The sequence below is a fragment of the Neovison vison genome, chromosome 2 (genome assembly GCF_020171115.1).
Source record: "Neovison vison isolate M4711 chromosome 2, ASM_NN_V1, whole genome shotgun sequence".
NCBI lineage: Eukaryota > Metazoa > Chordata > Mammalia > Carnivora > Mustelidae > Neogale > Neogale vison.
This window is the reverse complement of record NC_058092.1, coordinates 53450679-53473022: the sequence shown is the minus strand read 5'-3', so window position 1 is coordinate 53473022 and position 22344 is coordinate 53450679. Positions and strand designations below refer to the sequence as shown.

Genomic DNA, 22344 nt, shown 5'->3' with positions numbered 1-22344 from the left:
CTATTTTGGAGGAATAAATTTACTCCATCTACTACTTTAAATAATAGTATAGTATAGTATCTGTTGTAACTCATTACCGTTGACCCTTGAACACTGGTTCCAACTGCATGGGTCCACTTGTCCATTTTTTTTTTCAATACAGGACTGTAAATGTTATTTTCTCATGATTTTCTTAACATTTTCTCTAGCTTACATTATTATAACAACAGAGTATGCGATACATATACACAACGCGTTAATCAGCTGTTTACTGTTGAGGCTTCTGGTCAACAACGGGCTATTAAGAGTTAAATTCTGGGGTGCCTGGGTGGCTCAGTGGGTTAAGCCTCTGCCTTCGGCTCAAGTCATGGTCTCACTGTCTGCCTTCAGCTCAGGTTATGATCTCAGGGTCCTGGGATCAAACCCCATGTTGGGTTCCCTCCTCAGTGGCAAGTTGGCTTCTCCCTCTCCCTCCACTCATGCTCTAATAAATAAAATCTTAAAAAAAAACGTTCTTGGGGAGTCTAACAACTGTGTGGGGAGTCGGGGCCCCTCCCCTCTGTGATTTTCAAAGGTCAACTGTAAGTATGGCTGTAGCGACACCCCAGACATTTAATCTTCTCAACACACACTGAAGGCCCTCCCTGCCAAGTAGAGGGTATGGGGCCAGGAGCACAACAGAGAAGAAGAAACAATCCTTGCTCTTAGGAAGCAGGGGTCTAACTGAGGCTCTGAAAAAAGTTCATACAAAAATGCACCTGACACCGGAGCCAAGATTAACCAGAAGCTCACGATTGTTGGGGAGGAGCTTTAGAAGATATGAATGGGCAGAGCTCAATTTTTAACAGGTACAGGAGTGTAAGTAGGGTCAAGGAACCTGGCTGGTCATGAAAGAAGTTGTACGTAAATTCAGATCTGCAGAGGTGAGAGGAACAGATATTTCTTTTTAGAGCAGAAGAGAACATAAAGTAGGTCAAAAAACATGAACATTCAGCCATGAGGAGATTCTAGCATTTGTGACAACTATGATGCTAAGTGAAATAAGCCAAAGAAACATAAACAGTGCATATCACTTACACGTGGAATTTTTTTTTTTAAAGCTCACACTCCTAGAAACAGTAAAGTGGCTGGCAGGGCTACAGGGGTGGGAGAAATAGGGAGAGGTTGGTCAAAGGGTACAAACTTTCACTCTAAGATGAATAAGGTCTGAGGATCTAATGTAAAACACGGTGACTATAGTTGACAACACTGTATTGTGTAATTGAAATCTGCTAAGAGTGGAAAAGAGAACTTCGATGTTCTCACCAAAAATAAATCAATGAAGAAAGTGTTAATGGGGGAAATCCTTTCACAATGAATACATATATCAAATAGCCATGATGTAGATTTTAAATATCTTACAATTTTAAAGATCTTATTTGAGAGAGAGAGAGAGAGAGAGAGAGAGAAGGGGGAAGGAGGAGGAGGTGGAAAGCAGACTGTGTGCTGGGCACAGAGCCTGACTGAGATCATGACCTGAGAAGAAACCAACAGTTGGATGTTTAACCGACTGAGCCACCCAGGCACCCCAGTATCTTACAATTTTTTATGTCAATTAAACCTCAATAAAGCTCAGGAAAATAAAACCACACACACACACACACACGAGCAAAGATCTGGGTCACATGAAGAAATGGAATTCAGGGCGGGGAGGAAAAGAGAGTATTACAATGGTTTGTAGCCCTCTGAACTCCATCCCATCCAACAAAATCTTACCTGCCAGCATTTAACTTCTTGTAAGGGTGAATTTAAATCAAAATTTCCTTTTGAGGAGGGGGGCCATAATGAATTTTTAAAAAGGTCAGGAAGGAAGAGGCCCTAATTAGCCATGTAGAAGAATGAGGGAGGTTGGAGGACAGCTTAAACAATTTCAGAGGTCTATAGATCTATATATATTGATACACACCTTAGCTACTAAACAGATTATAGTTATCACAGCCATGCAAATAGATCTTTCAACTTAATATTCTTTACTGAAAAATCAGAAAAAATTCTGAATATGGCATTGTGCTTCAGCCAGGAAAACTGCCACTCCTCTCGTCAGAAATAGACCAAAGATGACACAGGTAAGGCTGGGCTAATCCATTTTGATTATTCTACCAGATATGGTTTTTTTCCTTGAAAGAGTAATCATTAGAACAGTCCATCACCACAGGGAAATGAGCTTAAGTCATCTTCCAGGATTTCTTTCCACCTATCAGTCACTCTGACATGCAAAATAAACCTGAGTAAATGTGACATTTAAAAAAAAAAAGTATCATTTATTTGTTTGTCAGAGAGGCAGAGAGTATGCACAAGCAGGCAGAGGGAGAAGCAGGCAGACCGATGTGGGGACTTGATCCCAGGACCCTGGGATCATGACCTGAGCTGAAGGCAGAGGCTTAACCGACTGAGCTACCCAGGCATCCCCGACAATATTTTTCAAATGAAAGTATTAATAAGGCTTAGTTGAGCATTCAAATGAAATCAAGAGGCAGAGGAAGAAAAACCACTTTCTAAAACGTGTAAAATAAACGTCAGAAAAGCAGACGAACACATACTTGAGAGCTTAGATGGGTCTGAACCCTGTTTTGTTTGGGCCACAAATAAGAATTTCCCTTTTCTAGCTTATCAAGTGACCCAGAGCACCCTTAGCTGTTGAAACTTGTCAACGCTGATATGAATGTTGGTTATAGGCATTAAGAAGGCCTTAGTGAACGAGAAGGCATTGCTAGGACCTTCCTCCAGGATTCCAGAGATGACTTTATGTTTAACAAGCAACGTTACCTGAGGGGCAAGAGCCACCAATACAGGTCACCATGATAGATATTTCCAAAAACGGAACTGTCCTTTAAAACAAGAACACGAACAACAAATGTTGAAGCAACACTTGAGGAAAGAAGACAAAAGGGAACTTTGAAGGATAAAACCTTGCAAATCTGTGTGCCCTGTTCTCCAGGGGCTGAAAAACAACAGTTGTGTTTTCTTTTCAGTTGAAGCATTCAATTTCTTTCCCCTGAAGTTCGGGACAGGGGAGGTGTTTATCACAGAAGACACAAGACTCATTTCTGTTCTTACATTTGAGTAGGCTCTAACATATTTTATTAAGCTCTAGGTTTTGTGACTCTTTTCTTGGAAATCCCAATTTTCCCCCCATCAAGAAGTTAGTGTCATCACACAAAGGTTCTCAACCTCAGGAAACAAACCGGTATCCCACGGAGAGGTTTAATTTTTCTGGAAAGACAGGAAAGTCACCCATTCTCTCCAGCAATTTGAGAACAACCATTTATTATTGACATGAATGCAGATGTCCAGCAAGGGGAGGGGGCGCTATGTTCCACACATTGTAACATTTGCTTTTCATTTTATCCTATTGTTTTCTTAAAAAAATTTATTTTTATTTTTTTTTAATTTTCAAGATGTCAAGAAATCCCTGAAGTTGACGGCAGCATTGAGGGGAGGCCCACTTTCAGTTTGGTGATTGACCTGCTAGGTTACAAAGTGAACATAATTTACCTTGAGGCACAAGAAGGGGGACATTAACAAATCACTATAAACACTAAAACCGTCCATTCATACAGTTTATTTCACTAGACTGAAAATTTATACACAGTATGAAGGGGTTTCCTGATAGCACGCATATAGTTTACTTTCCGTACTGCTGAAGAACCAATTGTTTTTTTTACATTATATCGTTAATACCCTATCATTAAAACATTATTCAGTGAATTCTTTTTTCCAACTACATATAAACGGAGATTTACCACACACACGGTGCAAGAATGTCTTTATAACATAGTTGAATCACAAAATGTGAATCTAAAATACATCACTGTAATTAGAACACTACTTTAAAATTACAATGCCCCATGTCGTATTAGCCAGATTTTATGAATCTCTGTATACATGACAAAGCGGTTTGGTGGGTAACTTCTTGGATAACTGGCAGCAGCTTTGAACAAGGATATCAGAAGAAATCTTTAATTAAGAACCAATCGTGAATCTTAAAAACATCTTCCCTTACGTACTATTCTCACAATCAAAATGGGACATTTAAAAATTGATAGTCTCTAACCCAAGGAGAAGAAATCCATCCCTCCCTTAGCTGAAAGGCTGGGGTTGTAACATTAGGTTTTGTAGAAATCTGTGAAAAGCGCTGTACGGGGAGTGGAAAGGAGTTAAAGAGAAACATTAGAATTTCTTTAAAGACATTTTGGATTCCTCTGTCCTCTCCACTTCTGTCAAACACAGAGAAGAATACTGCATCGCAAATAAAGATGTGTTTCCGTAAAATGACGTTCCAAAGAAAATGTATGTAAACAGGTCGGAGAGAAAGATTTCTTCATTTTCCCATTTCGCGGCCTGGGGCAGTGGGATGGTATCCGTTGCCTAACAGAACTCCTTAGTCAAAGAAGCATTTGATCACACACAAAACAGCTAGGGATGACTGCTGAACATTTCTCCTATGTCTCCTTTTCTTTCCCCCGAAGTTCGAGAATGTTTGAAAGTTCAATAAATAGTAGAAAAATAATCCTTTACTTAGAAATTTTGAGATGCATCATCATTAGAGCTCACCAGGAGTTTCCGAGAGCGACTGTGGTATCCCGGTACCACTAGGTACCGCCGCGAAACCAAGCGACATCTTCAAAGCACACGTTCCTCCCTGGGTATGCCACGCTCTCAGTCTCCGGCCGGGTATGCTTCTCTCTCTTCCAGTTAAGGAGAGCCGAATGTTTCTGGCTCCCTGGAACATTCCTCTGGCTCAGCTTAACGAAGGTTCCCCATGTTTCATTTATGGGTTTCGTCTCTGTTTGGAAGTCTGCCTTCTGTTCCATTCCCTTAGTACGATGGCAGGCTCATTAATCAGGCTTCTTTCCCCTCCGTTTCGGAGCCAGACTTGCATTTTCATGAGTGTGAGTCTGCTGTGTTCTCTCCTCTTGAAACATGTGAACGGGCAGGAAAGGAGCTCAATCACTCTGGACGAAGTGTGCACACGCACGCACGTGCGCGTGTGCCCACACACACACACACACACACACACACATGGGGTCTCTCGCGATGGAGTCTCTGATGCTGGCTCTTTGCCCCTTCCAGAACATTCTGTCCCTCCCAGATCCCGTCCTCCCGTGGCGGTGAGGGGAGCGTTAGCATTCCGCGTCGACAGTGTGTACTGTCACGGCCGCCTGTAAGTGGTGGCTGTGGTGTAGCGTGGGGTGGTGGGGGCGGGGGTGGGGAAACTTGTGACTTAGGAGGGCAGCGGTCTGAGGCGGGGTGTCCAGATCCAAGTCCTCATCGTGGTTTCCCACGTCGACCCCGGCTGACAAGGGGTCATTGTTGCACGGGGGATTCTCGCTGTCTTCCTGTGGGCTCATGGTACTGTAACCTGGAAAGGGAACAGAACAGGCAGCTGAGAACTTCCAGACGCAGGCGACGGGACTTCGGATGCCTACGATGCTGGGAGATGCTCCTGTCTTTGTGCTACCCGGTGGCCAACGTCTGTAGGCTGCCAGCGGATGGTCAAGTGACTTACTTCTAAAGACATCTTTTGTTAGCTATTCTTTTTCCACAATTGCACAATAAGACCATAACCGTTTTAGACACCTGAGCGAGCACAGATTAAGAAAAAAAAAAAAAATTCTACAGGCAGCCTTTTCCCAAATCCCCAAATCAACAACAAAACAAAAACTAACATCACTGCACATCCCCTCTGATCCATAGATAACAACCATTGACATTTGGGAGCTATCCTACACCTTTCCCAGAGATAAAGATTAGGACTGTTAATTTTATTTTAAGGAAAAAAAGAAAGGCAGTTAAAAAAGAAAAAAATGTCCTAACGGGACCTGGATTGAGGTGGGGGCTGGGGGTGGGTGGGGAGCGGGGCTTGGACAGGCCTGAATGTGACGTCACAACACAGTGAGAACAAAGACGATGGCCACCATCACCTGCACACCTGCTCCATGGCAAGCACCAGTGTCCTGGGGCTCCCACACCCCAATCAGGCATGCGGTTTAACACCCCTTTGACAGGTGACAGAGATGACGATCAGAGAGGTTAACGAACTCGCCCAAAGTTCCACCCCATGGAATACTAACTCCACGCACACCCCTAGCAACCAGCAAAGGAATCAACTATTCTCTGTGTAAGCTGGCTCACTGTATTTAAAGATTAATTTCTTTCGGTATTCTAAGTAATACATGTTTCAGAAGAAAATGCCCTTCCTGATCAAAGGATTCCATTCCAAGAACCCTGGCATGTTTTTAAATATTGCAGAAATCCCCTTTAAAAATGTTGAGAAGTGACAGCTCATTAATATTTCCACCGCATCTACGGTTAACATCCATCAGCACTCGCCCACGGGCAGCGCTAGTCACGTCTGTGGCTGCGAATGTATGCTCGGTGCAAAATGAGAAAGGCAATTCTCTGGCCTCAATGAAACCTTTCTCAAATGGCAGGCTTATTTAAGCCGGTCCAACTCAATGAGCATTGTTTATTGTGCACCTACTAGGTACAAGATACTGTGTTAGGCATTGTAGGAGACAGCAAGGTGAAGACCTGGTCCATGTGCAGGGAGCTTAAAAGCTAGTGCTTGGGAAATAAAGCCAACACAGGGCTGGGTCTGCTCAATTATTCATTGATAGAAGACCATTATGGGCCAGAGGGGGAGGCGATGAACCATGAATAAGAGATGTCTCTTTTCCTTGAGGATTTCACAACTGAACAGGAGACACATATTCATGAAGCTAGGTTTATTCTACTGCGGATAATGGTTTAAGTGCTATGGTTGAGGTAGAACCAAAACCTAGGACACGGAATAACTGCAGCTGGAAGAATGAGAAAGCTTCGCAGAGAAACTCCTATCTTAGCTGGGCTTTAAAGGATGTGTAGGAGTCTGATAGGTGGATAGGAGCAAGAGGACAGAAAAGCACAACCACAGGGGTATGGAACCCCAAGGCCATTCCTGTACCACATGGCTGGGGTGAGTGCTGGTAGGTAGCTGGAGAATGTGGCAGGACTGAGGTGAAAAAAGGGAGTTATAGTTGGATTATAAAGGCCATGTCAAAGGAGAAAAATGGAGAAACCAAAGAATGTTCTGAGCAGACTGAAAAAAACCCAGCACAACAGTTTCTGTGTTTCAAAGAGAGTTCTGATGGAAGCTTTTTCTTATGAATAAAAAGGAGTGGCGGGGGGAATGCTTAGGTTATTTCAATAGCCCAGATGAGAGACTAAGAATTAAAACCATGGGTATGGGATTGGACAGATTGAAAAGTACCTCAGGAGCAGAAACAAGAGAAGTTGGTAAGCTATTAAAAGTGAGAGGGTTGGGGCGCCTGGGTGGCTCAGTGGTTAAGCCTCTGCCTTTGGCTCAGGTCATGATCTCAGAGTCCTGGGATCGAGCCTCACATTGGGCTCCCTGCTGAGCAGGGATTCCCTCTCTCTCTCTGTCAAGTAAATAAATAAAAATCTTCAAAAAAAAAAAAAGTGAGAGGGTTGTTGGGGGGTGTTGAAGGGGGATTAACAGGGACTGTGACTTGGAGTCAGGACGGTAAGACTTGGAGATCCCCAGTCTCAGGAATGAAAATGAATTTTGTTTCAGATAGCTTTTTTTTTTTTTTTAAAAGATTTATTTATTTGACAGAGAGAGAGATCACAAATAGGCAGAGAGGCAGGCAGAGAGAGAGAGAGCGGAAGCAGGCTCCCTGCTAAGCAGAGAGCCCGATTCAGGGCTCGATCCCAGGACCCCGGGATCATGACCTGAGCCGAAGGCAGAGGCTTAACCCACTGAGCCACCCAGGCATCCCTGTTTCAGATATCTTGATTTGAGAGTCTGTGGAGAGGTCTAGTCAGAAACGCAGGAGTGTTGGCCATGAGAAGTCATGGCAGATGATGGGGAATTCAATGACGTATGGATCCTGGAGAATCTTCTTGGTGCCAGGTTGGGGGGTTGCTCACCAGAAAAAGGGGTAAAGCTCGTGAGGCCCAAGCAGTCCACAGTCAAGAAGGGGAAACACAGGTATTAAAACAGAGGCATACCGAAAGGATCACCAAAGCTGGTTAACATGGCTTAGGATACCTGACGAGGACACTTAAGGTAGCTCTTACGCGAGTGAAGGTGTTCATTAGGTCAAGAGAGGGGTGGAAAGGTACTGCAGGCCAGGAGATAAGCAATACAAAGACACAGTAGCCTCAAAGTCTCTGGTGGGCTTGGGGGATGATAAAAAGCTCGGTATGGGAGAGAAAGACACAAGAGACCCTGCTGGACACGCGGGCTCAGACCAGATCGGGAAGGCTGGTTGGGCAAGGGATTGGGATTTAGGGTAACAGGCAAGAGGGTGAAGGGGGGTGGCAATGACATAAGGTGGTTGTCCAGGGGAGGCTGGACAGAAGGAAGGGGGGATCAGCGGCTCAGAGGACAGGAGGCTGGATGGAGTGTTGGCCCAGGAGAGGATGAGGATCTGGAGAAGGGACAGTAGCGGTGTTAAAGCAAGTAGCTGGCTTCAAGGGACCACTGGAGAGCTGACTGGGCTGAATCCGGTGGCCAAATGGACTTGCCTGGTGAAGCTGCCAGGAGAGAAGACATCCTTGGACAAGTCTGAGGTATCTAAGTTTAGGGGCTAGGGAAACAATGATGCCTTGCCTCAAGAGTAAGGGATTGGGAGCCCCAGTGAGCTTCTCAGCTTGGGCAGGGCTTGCCCAGGAACGGGATGGCGGGTTCTGAAACCCCAGCTACAAAGCGCTCGGTGTGCTTATGCTACCAGGTGCTTCACACACAGGGAACATGAGAAGAATGTACACTTCCAGCAGAATCTTCGGGTCTTGACTGATTACCGTCGGCCAGCCGTTAGTGCCAGGCTGTTTTTATCCTGCTTCCTGTATATCCTGATGGCTTCCTATCTCCACTCATTTACAAGCACCCATGGTAACTGTTAGCTCATTTGCACATTCGTGACAGCCCTTCTGTTGGCCACCCCCCCCCCATCATCGTCTGGCTATTGTGCTTCATGCTTCAGTTTTTAAAGGTCTTCTCTGGGAAGCAACCCAAACCCCGCTTTCAGCCCACATGCGGTCAGATGCCCCTTCTGTGAGTTTAAATGGCATTTTGCACACATCTCTCCCTGAGATTTTTACTACATAATGAACTTCGGGGCTGCCTTGTCCATGAGCAAAGCCTTATTTCGGTACTCCTAATACTTAACACAATGCCTCACACAAAGCAGGCACTTCATTATTCAAAATCACATGACTGTGCTCCCAAAACAATGGCATTAATTTTCTGAGTTATCTGTGGTTTTCCCTAGTGTGACATTCAGCAGGCTCACCTACCAACGAAGATATTCCAGGATTCCCTGGGTCCTTCCTAGGGCTTCCAACCTAAGAGTCTAGGGATGTCCTAAACCCAGCTGGTCATCAGCTCAGGGTGGTTTTGACAGTTGAGTGGTTCCCAAAGCAACTCAGGGGTACCCCTATTTCTCCTGCTCTAGCTTTCTGAGGGGAACCCCCCAGCGGAGGCGCTTCCAAAGTGAACCACTTGCTCTGGGGACATTGCTCAACCCCTCTGCAACTTACTCAGGCTTCCTCTTATCTCAATAATTAATGACAATCTGGAGGGAGGGATGTCAAGCTGTGGAGGAGGAGGAAAAAGCCAAACACATGCTCTCACTTAACAAATGGAGTGTTTACTTAGCACCAAGCAATTCTGTTGAGTGCTGGGAACAGTGATGAATAAGACAGACTCAGTCTGACTCATGGAGGGGGAAGCTCTATTGAAAACACAAAGGATATCAGCAAACACTTCCAAAGGAAAGATTTCTTTACTATCTAAACATATACACAGTGAAGTCTTTGCAAAAATGACCTCAAGCAAAAAGTAGGCTTTGAAAAGGAGGTCGGGTGTTCATTAAGAACAGACAAGGGGTGCCTGAGTGGCTCAGTCGGTTAAGGGGCTGCCTTCGGCTCAGGTCATGATCCCAGAGTCCTGGGATCGAGCCCTGCATCAGGCTTCCTGCTTAGAAGAGAGCCTGCTTTTCCCTCTCCCTCTGCCTGCTGCTCTGCCTACTTGTGTTCTCTCTCTCTCTAATAAAGAAATAAAATCTTAAAAAAAAAAAAAAAAGAACAGAAGACTCAAGATTATGTTGTGGCTCTTTGGTATTCTGCTTACATATTTAGCTGATGGTTCCTGAGAAACCTCTCTTGATGGTTAGTGATGTTAGGTCCCTGGTTGGGGGAGGCCGGGAGGGTGCCTACGACTCATTCTCCACCTTGTGGTCACAGAGAATAACTGCAGGAGACTGTGCATCTCTAGAAAATGGTCTCATGCTGCACCATGTAGGTTTTGACCAGGTTTTCAAGGCTCAGCATTTGCCTCTGAAGCTTTGAGGAATTTGCTTCACTAAAAGGAAACTTCCCTTTTACAAAGAAAAAATGTGGCTTAGTACACATTTGCATAAAGTTTCTAATGAAATAGTAACCAACCCATGAATTCGCAAGGAACAAAAATACATTGGTGGTTTTTAACTTAAGTAAGCCAGCTGATAATCAGAGCAAGATATTTTCAGGAGAGAGAATAGTAGGGCATATATAGAATTGAAAGCATCTGTAGGGGGTAAACTTTTTAATCACTACCTGTGAGCGTAACAAGAAATAGTCAACTGCTGAAAAATCATCATTCTAAGTAGTCTAAGAAATTGACAAAAAATTTTTGTCAACTTCAAAAACTATTCCTACTTTGAGTAGATTTTTAAGACAGAAAAATTAAAGAAGATTCCTTTGAAGCATAAAATTCTCTTGGACACATGAAATACCACAGACCCTTGAACAACAGGGGTTTGAGCTACATGCGACCCCGTAGAGGCCAGTTTTCTCTATAAATACAGGGCAGTAATGTAAACGCATTTTTTTCTATGATTTTCTTAACATTTTCTTTTCTCTAACTTATTTTGTTGTAAAAATGCAGTATGTAACACATGTAACATACAAAATGTGTATTAATCCACTCTTTATGTTATTAGTAAGGCTTCCGGTCAACAGTAGACTATTAGTCGTTAAGCATTTGGGAAGTCATGGTCAGACATGGATTTTCAACTGTGCTAGTGGCGACGGGCGAAGGGGGTGGGGTCGGTGCCCCTTATGCCCACCGTGTTCAAGGGTCAACTGTATTTCTAAATAAAAATAAAGCTTGAAGTTCCCAAGTTTGACTTGGTCATGTTCAGTTTTAATTCTAGGAAGATCACAATTCTAAACCATACCACAAAAGTCTAGACTGTTCAGTATTTACATATTTATGCTTTTATTCTTTTGAGTTTCCCTTTTGTGTCTCAGAGCCAAGGACTCATGTGGAAGCTCTCTCACTGGGTTGCAAAGAACCATAGGGCTAGAATTTTACCAGTTCAAGGGCCAGCACCAATGCCACCTTCCCGCCAGGGGACATTCATGGTTTATGTGCTGATAAAAGTGAACTATCTCCCTAACTTCTGCTTTGTTCTGGGCTTTTAAGGAAGCGGTCATATTCAGCATTTTATTGGTCTTATGAATACATGCATTCATTTACAGTTATTTGCTAGACTGTAAATTTCTTGAGGGCAGAGTAGGTATGGAGGTAGGGAGGTCAACCCTGAGCTCAACATGCCTGCTGTATGTTATCGTGTTCAATGCTTACAACTTCACCAGGGAGAAATTTCTCCTCCCATTTTTTAACAAAAGATTTATTTATTTGTTTGACAGACAGAGATCACAAGTTGGCAGAGAGGCAGGCTCCCTGTGGAGCAGCGAGCCCGATGCGGGGCTTGATCCCAGGACCCTGAGATCATGACCTGAGCCAAAGGCAGAGGCTTAACCCACTGAGCCAGCCGGGTGCCCCTCCTCCCATTTTTTCCACTAGAATACTAAAGTTCAAAGTAGTCTCAGAAGATCTTATAACCTGCAAAGATGGGGAGAAGAGGGCTCCCAGGGAGCTGTCCTTGACCCTATCTTCTAAGTTCCTCCTTACCCTCTGGTTCACAGAAACGAGGCTGCCCCTTCACCGAGTCCCTCCACTGGGCCACACAAAGAGCAGGCGCCCAATCTATGCGCCAAACGGAAGAATACATAGCCAAGAAAGGAGTGTGCTGACCAAACAATCCAATTAGATTTCCTTGTTGTGACGTGGACCTATGGTTGGCTTATTCTTGGCATCACAGGGACACGAGCACTTGATGCCACCACGCTCAGTGACCCACCACACAGGCTCAGGGATAGGATACCATGCACTTAAATGCTACTGATTTTGTGGTGCCTTTGGAATTACATGGCATGTCAATGCCTTCCATTTCTTTTGGTGTTGTGTTCTGTCTGCATGAGAAACTATTTTTCATTCCTTGGGGATAACAGGGACCCAATTATTGTGAAAAATGAAAGCAAGCAAGCCCTTAGCTAGACCCCTTAGCTTTCAGATACTGACACTGCAGTCTTCCTTTTATCTAAGTGTAGCTTCAAATGCCATTTTCCTAAGACAATGGGAGAGCTAATGGAACATCGTAAACGTCATTCAGAATTCCAACTTTGTATTGAAGCAATTTCTATGTGGGGAGAGAGAGAGAGAGAGACAGAGAGAAAGGATTCAGTATTTCTGCTGAATAAGAAATTATTTCTGTTGAACTTTAGTAGCCTCAAACCTGTTTTATTATTCAAAGGAGAAGAGGCACAGAACTGCCTGGCAGAATGAATTTATGCAGGTTCAAAGGTTTTTAAGGGGGGAGAAAAAGCAGAAAAGTCAAAGAAACTGAAAAATTTAAGTTGTGCTTTGACTCTCCATAGAAACCTGAAGTTTCTACTTAGTTGGTGGGAACAATGTCATTCAGAGCCCAAATTAGGAGGCTCCAATTTACAAATCAGAGTTTTGGCTTCTCCTGTTTTCCAAAGGGAGTCTGAATCCCTGGCTCTCATGTAAAAGGCAGCACTGGGCGCCTTGATGAATACCCACCCCTGCATTTTTTAGCACAGGGGTGGGAGCATGCGGTTTGAAGACATCCTTTTTTCTTTTTCCTCCCCCAGGGTAGATGTGGAGAAAGAAGAGTCAAAAAAAGGTACGAATGCATTATCTATGCATTTAAAAAAGACCTGATTCTGGGAAGAAAGTAAAGATCTCTGGAAAATTAAACAGCCCTATGAAAAATAAAAAGATCTTCCAATTATAGGAGAGGCACCCCCCCCCCCATCTTGCCACTCCAACAACATGTCTGCTGTTCTCTGTGACGCCAAGCCACACGGACTCTGGTAAGGTAAGAAGCTAGGGGGTGGCCAAGTCTTTGGTACAGCATGTGGACCTGAATAATTCACAGCCCACTCAGCCTTCGTGTCTCCTCATAATCCAGCCCCTTCCCTTTCTGAGCATCTCAGAGCCGCCTTGTACAACCACCATGACTAACTCTAGACACCAGTCCCTCTGCCTCTAATATCCTTTGCCCCCAGCTGTTCTTACATCACCCTTTAAGCCCAGTGCAAATTGTGGTCTCCTTGGTGAAGCCTTCCCCGAACCTTCCAGGCCACGCTGGAGGTCGGGACAAGGCATGCCAGAAGGAAGCACGGATTCTTGTCATGTCCCAAGCGTACGTGGCTGAGGGTGCCCGTGAGGACGCTTTTGTTCGCCAACTAGCAACACCGTGTGGTAGGACCTACGAGGACTGCCAATGACCAAGGATCGAGTGGAGTGGTAAGCAGGTTCCATTTAGACAAAATGAATCCTCAAGCACGGAAGATACCTAGAAAGCAATCTGTGTGCCCAGAGGTCCTCTCACTTATGCCTGGGAGTGCAGAGACAGAATCAAAACTACCCTTGGGCTCCTATAAATGTGCCATGTTGGAATGTGTCCTTTGGAAAACTATGTCAGAGTAATCCACTGGAGCACAGAACAGGAGGGAGAAGCGTGGGGTGAGCACCGGCCCACAGGAGCCCACTGGGTTCCTCAGAAGGAGCCAGACCTTACCATGATCGCTTTCTGTTCCTGATCGACCCCAGTAACGACGCCTCCGTTCTGGGCTGTGTGCATGTCGTTCGATGACGGCAGCTATGAACCGAGTGTTGCTGACTGTGGGAAGCAAGGACAGTTAGTCACGCGTATGCCGGGATCTTCAACGCATCAAGCACATTTGCTCTGAGGTTCATTCACACATTGAGGGACCTACTCTTTGGAGAAAGAGAATAGTAATTTTTTTTAATTGTGAGGATTAGCTGCAGTGAGACGTCCCATCTCCGACATGCGTTAAGAAGATACGTTCTATAGAGTCCAAGGCCAAGGTATGTATCTCTAATGGAACTCCGTTTTGATAAAGAAATACTCCCCCCCTCCCCGAGACAGACACAGTTAATTCCCTGAGGTATTAAAACAATGTATGCCCGATGACTGCCTTTCTGAACTACTACTAGGATGGGAAAGGAACGAGGAGGAGAAAGAAAAAGTAACGTGAGGGGTTTTAGGCCAAAGCACTTCATGCAAAAAGGAACACCACGAGATCTTTTAAGATTTTTCTAAAACAAAGCGAGCACGGACACTTGTTCCTAATGAAAATGGGAGAGGAAAAACCTTGGTCATGTCAGAGATTCTTAAGTTCTAATATAAGCCAAAAGGATATAAGAAAGAACGTTTATTCTGGATTAGTCTCCTGCTGGCACATTCTGCCACAAGGCAGCTTGAATACTTACTGATGCCTCTGTCCTCGTGGCTGTCATCGTCCCTTTCATCTCTGTCGTTCTCCAGGTTGGACATACGCACTGACATTTCTACCCATCATTAAAAAGAGAAAAACATGACTATTTAATCAAACACAATCACCCACTTTAATACCCTGCGGAGTGCTCGTCTGATGGGTGGGTGACAGCGTCCCATCAAAGAGGAGTCCAGACTTGGAAGACAATGCACTGATGTCCCAGGCTTTTTTTTTTTTTTTTTTAAGGAGAAGGGAGCAGGAATCAGAAGAGGGAGGGCCAGAAGCGAATAATCAAGAGAGACACCCAGGTCAACTTCTGAAGAAAGGAGGGAGTAAGCTGATAGAGGCTAATGGATCTTTAAGTCTCTACTAATGTACCTGAAACCGAAGGGAGGAGTCTGAAGCCACGGCTGAGTGTGCTGATAACGTGGGGCTATAAAACCCCATCGGAGGTCAGGTATAACGTAACACTGGATGACAGTCACGTCCTGACCAAGGGGAAATCCTGGCACCGGAATCTTACCAAAGGGAAGGAGCTGTGTGATCAGCCCTGTTCCTCCATCAGGCAACATTATCCCAAGATTGTCCCTCCTTCCCCTCATCAGCACCGCGGCCACAGTGAAATATTCCAACAGTAACCCGCCCTGACCGCTGCCAGGCTGAGCCAAGTGGCTCCTGACCAAGTCCAGGAGGAATGGTGAGTGAGCCTTATCTCCAAAGAGGTCAGCTTAACCTGTCTCTGGCCGCTGTTAGGGAGGCTGAGGATGGCTATTCAATGGTTTTGTCCTCGCAAATGAGCACAGACGCCACATTTAACTACTGGTATGGAAACCGTGACCGCAGATTATTCATTTTGTATCTGACTTCCATAACTTATGCCATCTGAGAGATGCGATGATGGCCTTGAATATGCTCATTCCCGGTATGTAATAATAGCGGCAAAAGAACAGATTCACGGCTCTGCCAGTTGCGGCCTGGGGTCATTTTGCTCCACCTGTCTGAACAGCAGAGACCACGCATTGGAGCAGAAGGAAGAACCAAACTTCCCACGCAGCATCCCAGCTCCCGGGACTGGCTAATTCCAGAGGCCGGCTGCAGTAGGCTAATGCTGCGGAAGAGGAGAGAGCAGCTAGGGATTTTCTGGGGAATCCAAATGAAGCTCAAAGGGTCTAGACACTGAAGAGTGAGCCACGGGCTAAAGGAGGAGGTTTTGGGGACGGGCCAGTCTTTTCCATGGGAGCGGAAAACGCGGTGCCGTTCTCCTAAGCGTTCATTGGCTTCCTCGATCGGCTGCCGTCCTTCCAGCCTTGGAAGGACACGAGCAAGGCTGCTGCCTCCTGGAGGAGCTTTGGATTCACTTGGAGCTCACCTTGGGCAGCCAGGGGAGACATGTGCTGGTGACTCCGGCGATGAATCTGATGGCGGTAGGCGTACACAGCCAGGACCAGGACCATGATGCAGCCCATGATGCCTCCAGCCACAGGACCCACGGGGGCACTTTTGATCATGTTCAGTGTCACCACCTCGTCACCTTTGATCAAACAAACAGATGTCCCCCGTAACGACTTCCCAAGTGTGGCAGGCAGTAAGGACGGGGATAAGATGGGAAGGAACAGAGGGGGGCGGGGTTTGGTGGAGACAAGGGCAGCGGCTCTAAGTTCGGGAAGCATCAAAGAGAACCCACCAGAACTTGGGAGCAGGGACTTCTTTAATCTCTGGTTCTCAACTTAAATGTTGGTTGCTTGGCCCAGCAAGTGCGCCCCTGGCAAGGACTACCGAAACCGGTGAGGCGATGAGAATCACTTAAACGGGGGCTGCCCAGGGCCAAGAGCCTAGCTCCCCGCGGTGTGGGCAACTCTTGGAAGACATGTCATGCCGTACAGAGCCGAGGCCAGTGTGAGCCTCTTAGCACAGATTTATGGTACCGGGTTGGTGTCCTTGATGGCAATGAATCTGATGCACGACCCCTAAAAAGTATATTTCAAAGCTCATGGTTTCCCTTTAAAACACTATTTGCACCCCCAAGCACCAGTCTGCAGGTGGGTACAGAAAGGGATGTGTTAGAACAAGGTTACTTCGACTGTGTCCTCATCTGGTATAGGGGTAATGTGTGAGCTCAGGACCCTTCCTCACCTAGGAGGAGCTCTTCTCCTACAGACAGGTTAATGTGGGGAGATGTTAAAAACACAAATAAAGGTTTAAGTAGCTCACCTGCCAGGTAAGCTTTAGCTCCAGAAGATACTCATGCTAGCCCCAGAAAAACACTGAGAAAATCTTAGGCAGGTGGTATTTTTGAGGTCTTGGGGTCTGGTCCCAGATATGTTCCTTCCCACAGGGCCCCTGTCCACCCAGACCACATTAGATAGCTCCGGTTTCTGTTGGCCCCAACACCTGAAGGGCTGATTTGGAGCCACAGACTTCTGCTCTGCAAATGTCGCAAGGGAGGGCTGCAGCAGGAGACTGACGTGCAGTGGCCATTCCACCCGCCGCTGGCCCTGTTCTTCTGACAGCTGGGACTCACATTTGAACTCCACAGCTCAGCCACACAGAAATCAGGCCTGACATTTCTCAGAACAAGCTTTATGGGAATGAATTCCAGGCTTGTAAAATTTGGCAGGAGACATGGCTGCTTACTCTGCACAGAGTATCTAGCCAACTTTGAAGGTAATTATCTGCCTTGGTTTTGTAACTAAAAACTACTGGCAAAGAAGACAGGAAAATAGGGTAGAGGATCATTTTAAGAGTTTTGTTCTAGTGTAGAGGCAATATATATATATATATATATTTATTCAAGAATCAAAATATTCCAGGTTCCCAACATACCTATCGCTCCCATGTCATCCACATAAGGACTCTTGGCTCCCACAATTCCCCCAAAGCATTCTTTCTGGGGCGCACAGTAGGATTTGTCCAGGTGGGTCTTTCCATCGCTGTCCACCATGCACCACTCACAGTCCAGCACACCAAAGCAGTCCCTGCCAGAGAGACGACACAGTGTCCCAGGAAGCAGAGCCGGGCAGAGGACAGCATATGAACCTGGCCATTAGACATTAGTCTCTCAAGAGCACCATTACTTACTATGCTGTAAGTCCTCGAGCTTTAGTTTCCTGTCCTTATAAACGAAGAATAGCAACAGTCTGCCAGGGCATAGCTGCTTTATGTCTCTCAACAGCTAGGAAATGAGAGACGTAAAACTGTTCTCCCTGTGGATCATTCCACAAAATCCACACATCACAGATCAGTGCAGGATTATCCCAAATCATCTTAAAAGACCAAATGGCCCCAAGGTTTGTTAGACTTTAGCCTGACCCCAAGCGTAGGGTCATTCAAAAGAAAAAAAAAAAAAAAGGAAGGAAGGAAAAATGGTCATATAAACTGGGGAAATACTGGTTAAGTTAAACGGCTTTCTTACTGCCAATTTTTTAGAACTATTCATATGTGAAGTGAATTACGATTTTCTAAGAGAATGTAGGCAGTGTTTCTCCAATTTAACTGATTTTAAGTTACTGCCTGACATCCCAAATTCATCTCTGATGCCCGACACTTCCTGGGCTAAAACATGCACTGAAAGTAGAACTGGCTGCCCCCTCTACCCACAGACTGTTTCATCAAATGGCATTCGTCAGTGGCAAGAAACCAATCAGCCGGCTCCCACCCCTGGGAGTTATCCCCAGGACGGCTAGTCCCAAACATCCTAGAGGGGAGGGACAGGGAGGAGGGGACACATCGTTTCTCATTCTCAAAGCTACCATGAAGCCTATCTGCTTGGTAAGACAGCAGACTCAATGAGCTATAATGTGTCACATACCTGCCCCTTGGCCCTTGCTCCTTCGGGCCATGTCCCCTCTCATTCCTTTCATTTCAAGAATAACTTTCCCATCCATGGATGGCGTGACTGATATACAGCACAACAAGTGGACACTGGACAACATTAAGTCTGCTGGATACAAGGCTTACAGGAATCACTTTTGGGTCTGAAAAACTAGTACACCTTTAAGAAAGCTCAGTGAGGCTGCCAGTCACCACTCCCTCCTCGGTTCTACTCCTGCAGCAACTGTGCTGATGTAGAAGCAAGCACCAGGCAAGGCTTACCCACTCTCCATCCTCTGGCTGCACCTGCTGTTGACACACTGGTGAAGGGCATCCTGCAGGCCAGGGTCAAGAGCTGTGTACGTCACTGGCTCCTGGTGGACCTCGCAGCTTGGATTTCTAGGCAGGGGCAAGTCTGCAGGTTAGGACCAACAGTGCTCACATTCCAAACTCATCATGCCTCTGGCCCTGGATAGCGTCAGACAGATCCGGGCTTGAATCCTGGCCACTTAACTGGATGGAACCATGGGCCAATCACTTAACCACCCTGAGCATCCATTTGTTCATCTTTATGTACAACAGAAATAATTTTTATATACATATGTTATATACAATTTTTATATACACACCTATATACACAAATATACACATACATACAAATATATACACAAATACATATATATACATACACACACACACATATAAAGTCATAAAAATCCCACAAAATAGGAATGTGTATGATCAGAAGTAAAAGTTATCTCCCTGACTTACCACTCTACATCTTTCTTTTCTGAGGTCATCACTATTAACAGTTTAATGAGGGTCCCTTTAGACATTTTCTCTACACTTAAACATACAACTGTGTATCAGTACACACAGGATTCCTTCATTTAAGCTCTAGAGAAGGGATTTATCCCAATTTAACTGTGGCCATAAGATCTGTCACTAAGATAAAGAATGCTAAATTAGATATAAGCAAGTGTGTGTGTATGAAAGGTACCTACAGATCTATCACAAGGTTAATTTGAAAACGAAGTGACTCAATGTACATAACGTATCTGATGCACGTGAATGCTGGTAACAGTCTGACAGTTTTTTTGTATGGACCGCATATAATTTTAAACGTTTTCACAGTGTTTCAATGTAAACCTGAAAGAGGATTCGTTTTAAGACTTGAACTCTGACTCAGTGAACAGTTAAGTCATTAGAATGAATCATCTTCTTATACCACAACCCAGAACACATCTATAAAGGAGGCTCCCATGTGCATGTATTATACATGTGTGTGTATGATATATATATAGATAGATATAAAACACGTATTTATGCAATATGTGCATTTTACCGGTTCTCTGCATTGGTGAGGTTGCCGGTGCACTCATTGACCTCTAGAGGGCACTCACAGGGACATTCACATTCATTTTGTTCCATTCTGAAAGGCAAAAGGAAAATCACTATGCAAAGGGTCAATGACAAACTTTATACTGTACAGAAGAATAAAAACAGAAGACACTGTGAGCTAGTCAAAAGGGACAGTTAAAGCGAAGTTAGGACCAAAGGTTTAAACATATAATTGGTCTCAATCCACGACTCTTCGGCAAATTGCACAGCGGGAAACACCTCCATAACCAGGACCTGCACTGTTTATTTGGCAGATGCCGCTACGAAACGCCTGACATTGGTTCAGAGAGTTAACAGCCGCATAAAGAGAGCCCCACTGCATTTTTACCGGTGACAGTTGAGACAGAGCCGATCCACCATGCTACAAGCACAGAAGGCAAGGGAGTCGCACGTTTCATTGACGATGCCAACGAACGCATTGGTTCCTGGGATCCTCGCCAGTCTGTACTTCGAACAGTGGCTGCCATGCACGAGGTTTGTCAAATCTCCCTGGAGACAATGGAGGTGTCAGAAGTGACAGACAACAACGCAAAGATTCAGCCCTGCCGTGGTGAAAACAACCCTTCAACCACCTGCTGAAAATAGCTTACAATAAAACTTCATTTCTGACTACAAAAGTAATAGAGAGTTACCGCTGAAAGTTGGAAAAATATAATTTTTCCTTATTACCAGAGATCATTCCCAATTCCCATTTAACAGTTGTGTATATATTCTTTTATCTACGCTTTTACAGATACAGTTTTTATAGCTGTGTTGTAATCTTTTTTTAAACACATTACAATGTAGCATAACATGAAAGTAAGTGCAAGAAACAATGAAAGACAATTTTTGGGTAAGGAATAGTTTAAAATGCATTCAAGGGCAAACCTAATCCATCAGAAAATGTGCATTCCCTGTTCCACCTTGGATAACAAAACTCTGTTCTTCTAGAACAATAAAATTTAAAAACCAGACTTATTAACAGTCCAGTTTCCTGCCTCCAGGATATTAAATAATATTTAAACAGAATAGTTAAATAACTAGAACAAGCATCCATTTCTTCATTCTATGACAAGAAAAATGTGATAGCTCCCTGACATGCCAATCGGTCTACCATACAGAAAACCAAAGATTCCAGAGTAGCACTGTGAGGCTGAGTATGGCCCTCCTTTTCTGCATGTGTATCTAATGTAGCAGGCCAACCATGTGATCCCATGCTCGTTTCCACACCAGTTATCCCTTTGACGTGCACGGTGAGGCTACGCCGAACTTGGAGAATTGTGGCACCGAATAGATTCTTAGAGGTCTAGATGAATTTCCCCCTGCCTGGAAGACGCCCGCCTCTACTGTATCAGCAATCATACAGGCCTATCATCCTGTCAGCTCCACTAGCCAGAAAGGCTCCAGTTCCATTTGGGAATAACTTGAGCTGTTAAGAAATTACTCTAATTCATCTTCCACTAAAATTTTGCGTTTCTGAACAACTTCTCCCAGAGTAGCCTGGCTTTGTCTGCTGAAGGCTCAGGACGTCACTGCACCCATGGTAGAAGATACACAGAGGAAATCAGACTTTCTTAGAATCACTACTTACCTGGCAGCTCCCCTCTCATCGCACTCAAGTGTGTCAACATCTCCTTTAAGGAGCGTGTTCCTTAGAATGGGATGAAGTCTAAACACTGTCATCATGAGTTCCTTTACTATGAAAGCACTATCCCACTGACCTGTTCATTTTTTTTTTTCAAGATTTTATTTATTCATTTGTCATAGACAGAGACCACAAGTAGGCAGAGAGGCAGGCAGAGAGAGAGGAGGAAGCAGGCCCCCAGCTGAGCAGAGAGATGGATAGGAGGCTTGATCCCAGGACCCCGAGATCATGACCCAAGCTGAAGGCAGAGGCTTTAACCCACTGAGCCACCCAGGTGCCCTGACCTGTTCATTTTTTAAACTCTCCTGTTCCCCAATTGTTTTTGAAACTGCTTTTTTGAGAGAAGGATTTTCAAACAACCCAATGCATCTTTAAAATTTTTAATTACATATTTAATGATATAAATATTCTAAATAAGGAGCGTCCTTGTGAATAACTTTTTGAATGTTGGTTCTGTCATTACCCATTTTAGTTCTTTCCCAGTTAAGATTATCGGCGAAGTAGTAAGAATATTCTTAAGATCTTCAACCATACCTAGGTAAGTCCGCAGTGATCTCAAATCAAATACTTAGAGTGCTCTAAACTACAAAAACGAAGTTATTTTTAGATGATCTACATGAGAGTTCCCATCTAACTGGGTGGATGACCAAGAAATGACCTAATTTGGCCTTAGGAATTTAGGGAGGCTGCAGGATCTCGAGAAGACAGGAAGAGGGACCACATGGAGCCACACATATTTACATAAGAGTGTGGGAACAGAGTGCAGCAGACATTTCAAAGCATTTCGGCTGGGTGAGTCTTTAAACAAACAGAACCAAAACAAAACACCA

At 44.8% G+C, this 22344-nt stretch overlaps 1 protein-coding gene across 1 annotated transcript in view; it reads right to left on the bottom strand.

The window, feature by feature from the left end:
• Positions 1-3565: 3565 nt before the first annotated feature.
• CACHD1 (cache domain containing 1) overlaps positions 3566-22344 on the bottom strand; it is a 206981-nt gene continuing 188202 nt past the window's right edge. The window contains exons 20-27 of the mRNA XM_044238376.1: positions 20219-20379; positions 19835-19921; positions 18772-18888; positions 17503-17654; positions 16049-16210; positions 14675-14752; positions 13959-14060; positions 3566-5380 (exon numbers count right to left, since the gene is read on the bottom strand). Coding sequence (XP_044094311.1) covers positions 5142-5380; positions 13959-14060; positions 14675-14752; positions 16049-16210; positions 17503-17654; positions 18772-18888; positions 19835-19921; positions 20219-20379 — 1098 coding nt within the window. The 3' untranslated portion in view covers positions 3566-5141. The remainder of the gene's footprint in view (positions 5381-13958; positions 14061-14674; positions 14753-16048; positions 16211-17502; positions 17655-18771; positions 18889-19834; positions 19922-20218; positions 20380-22344) is intronic.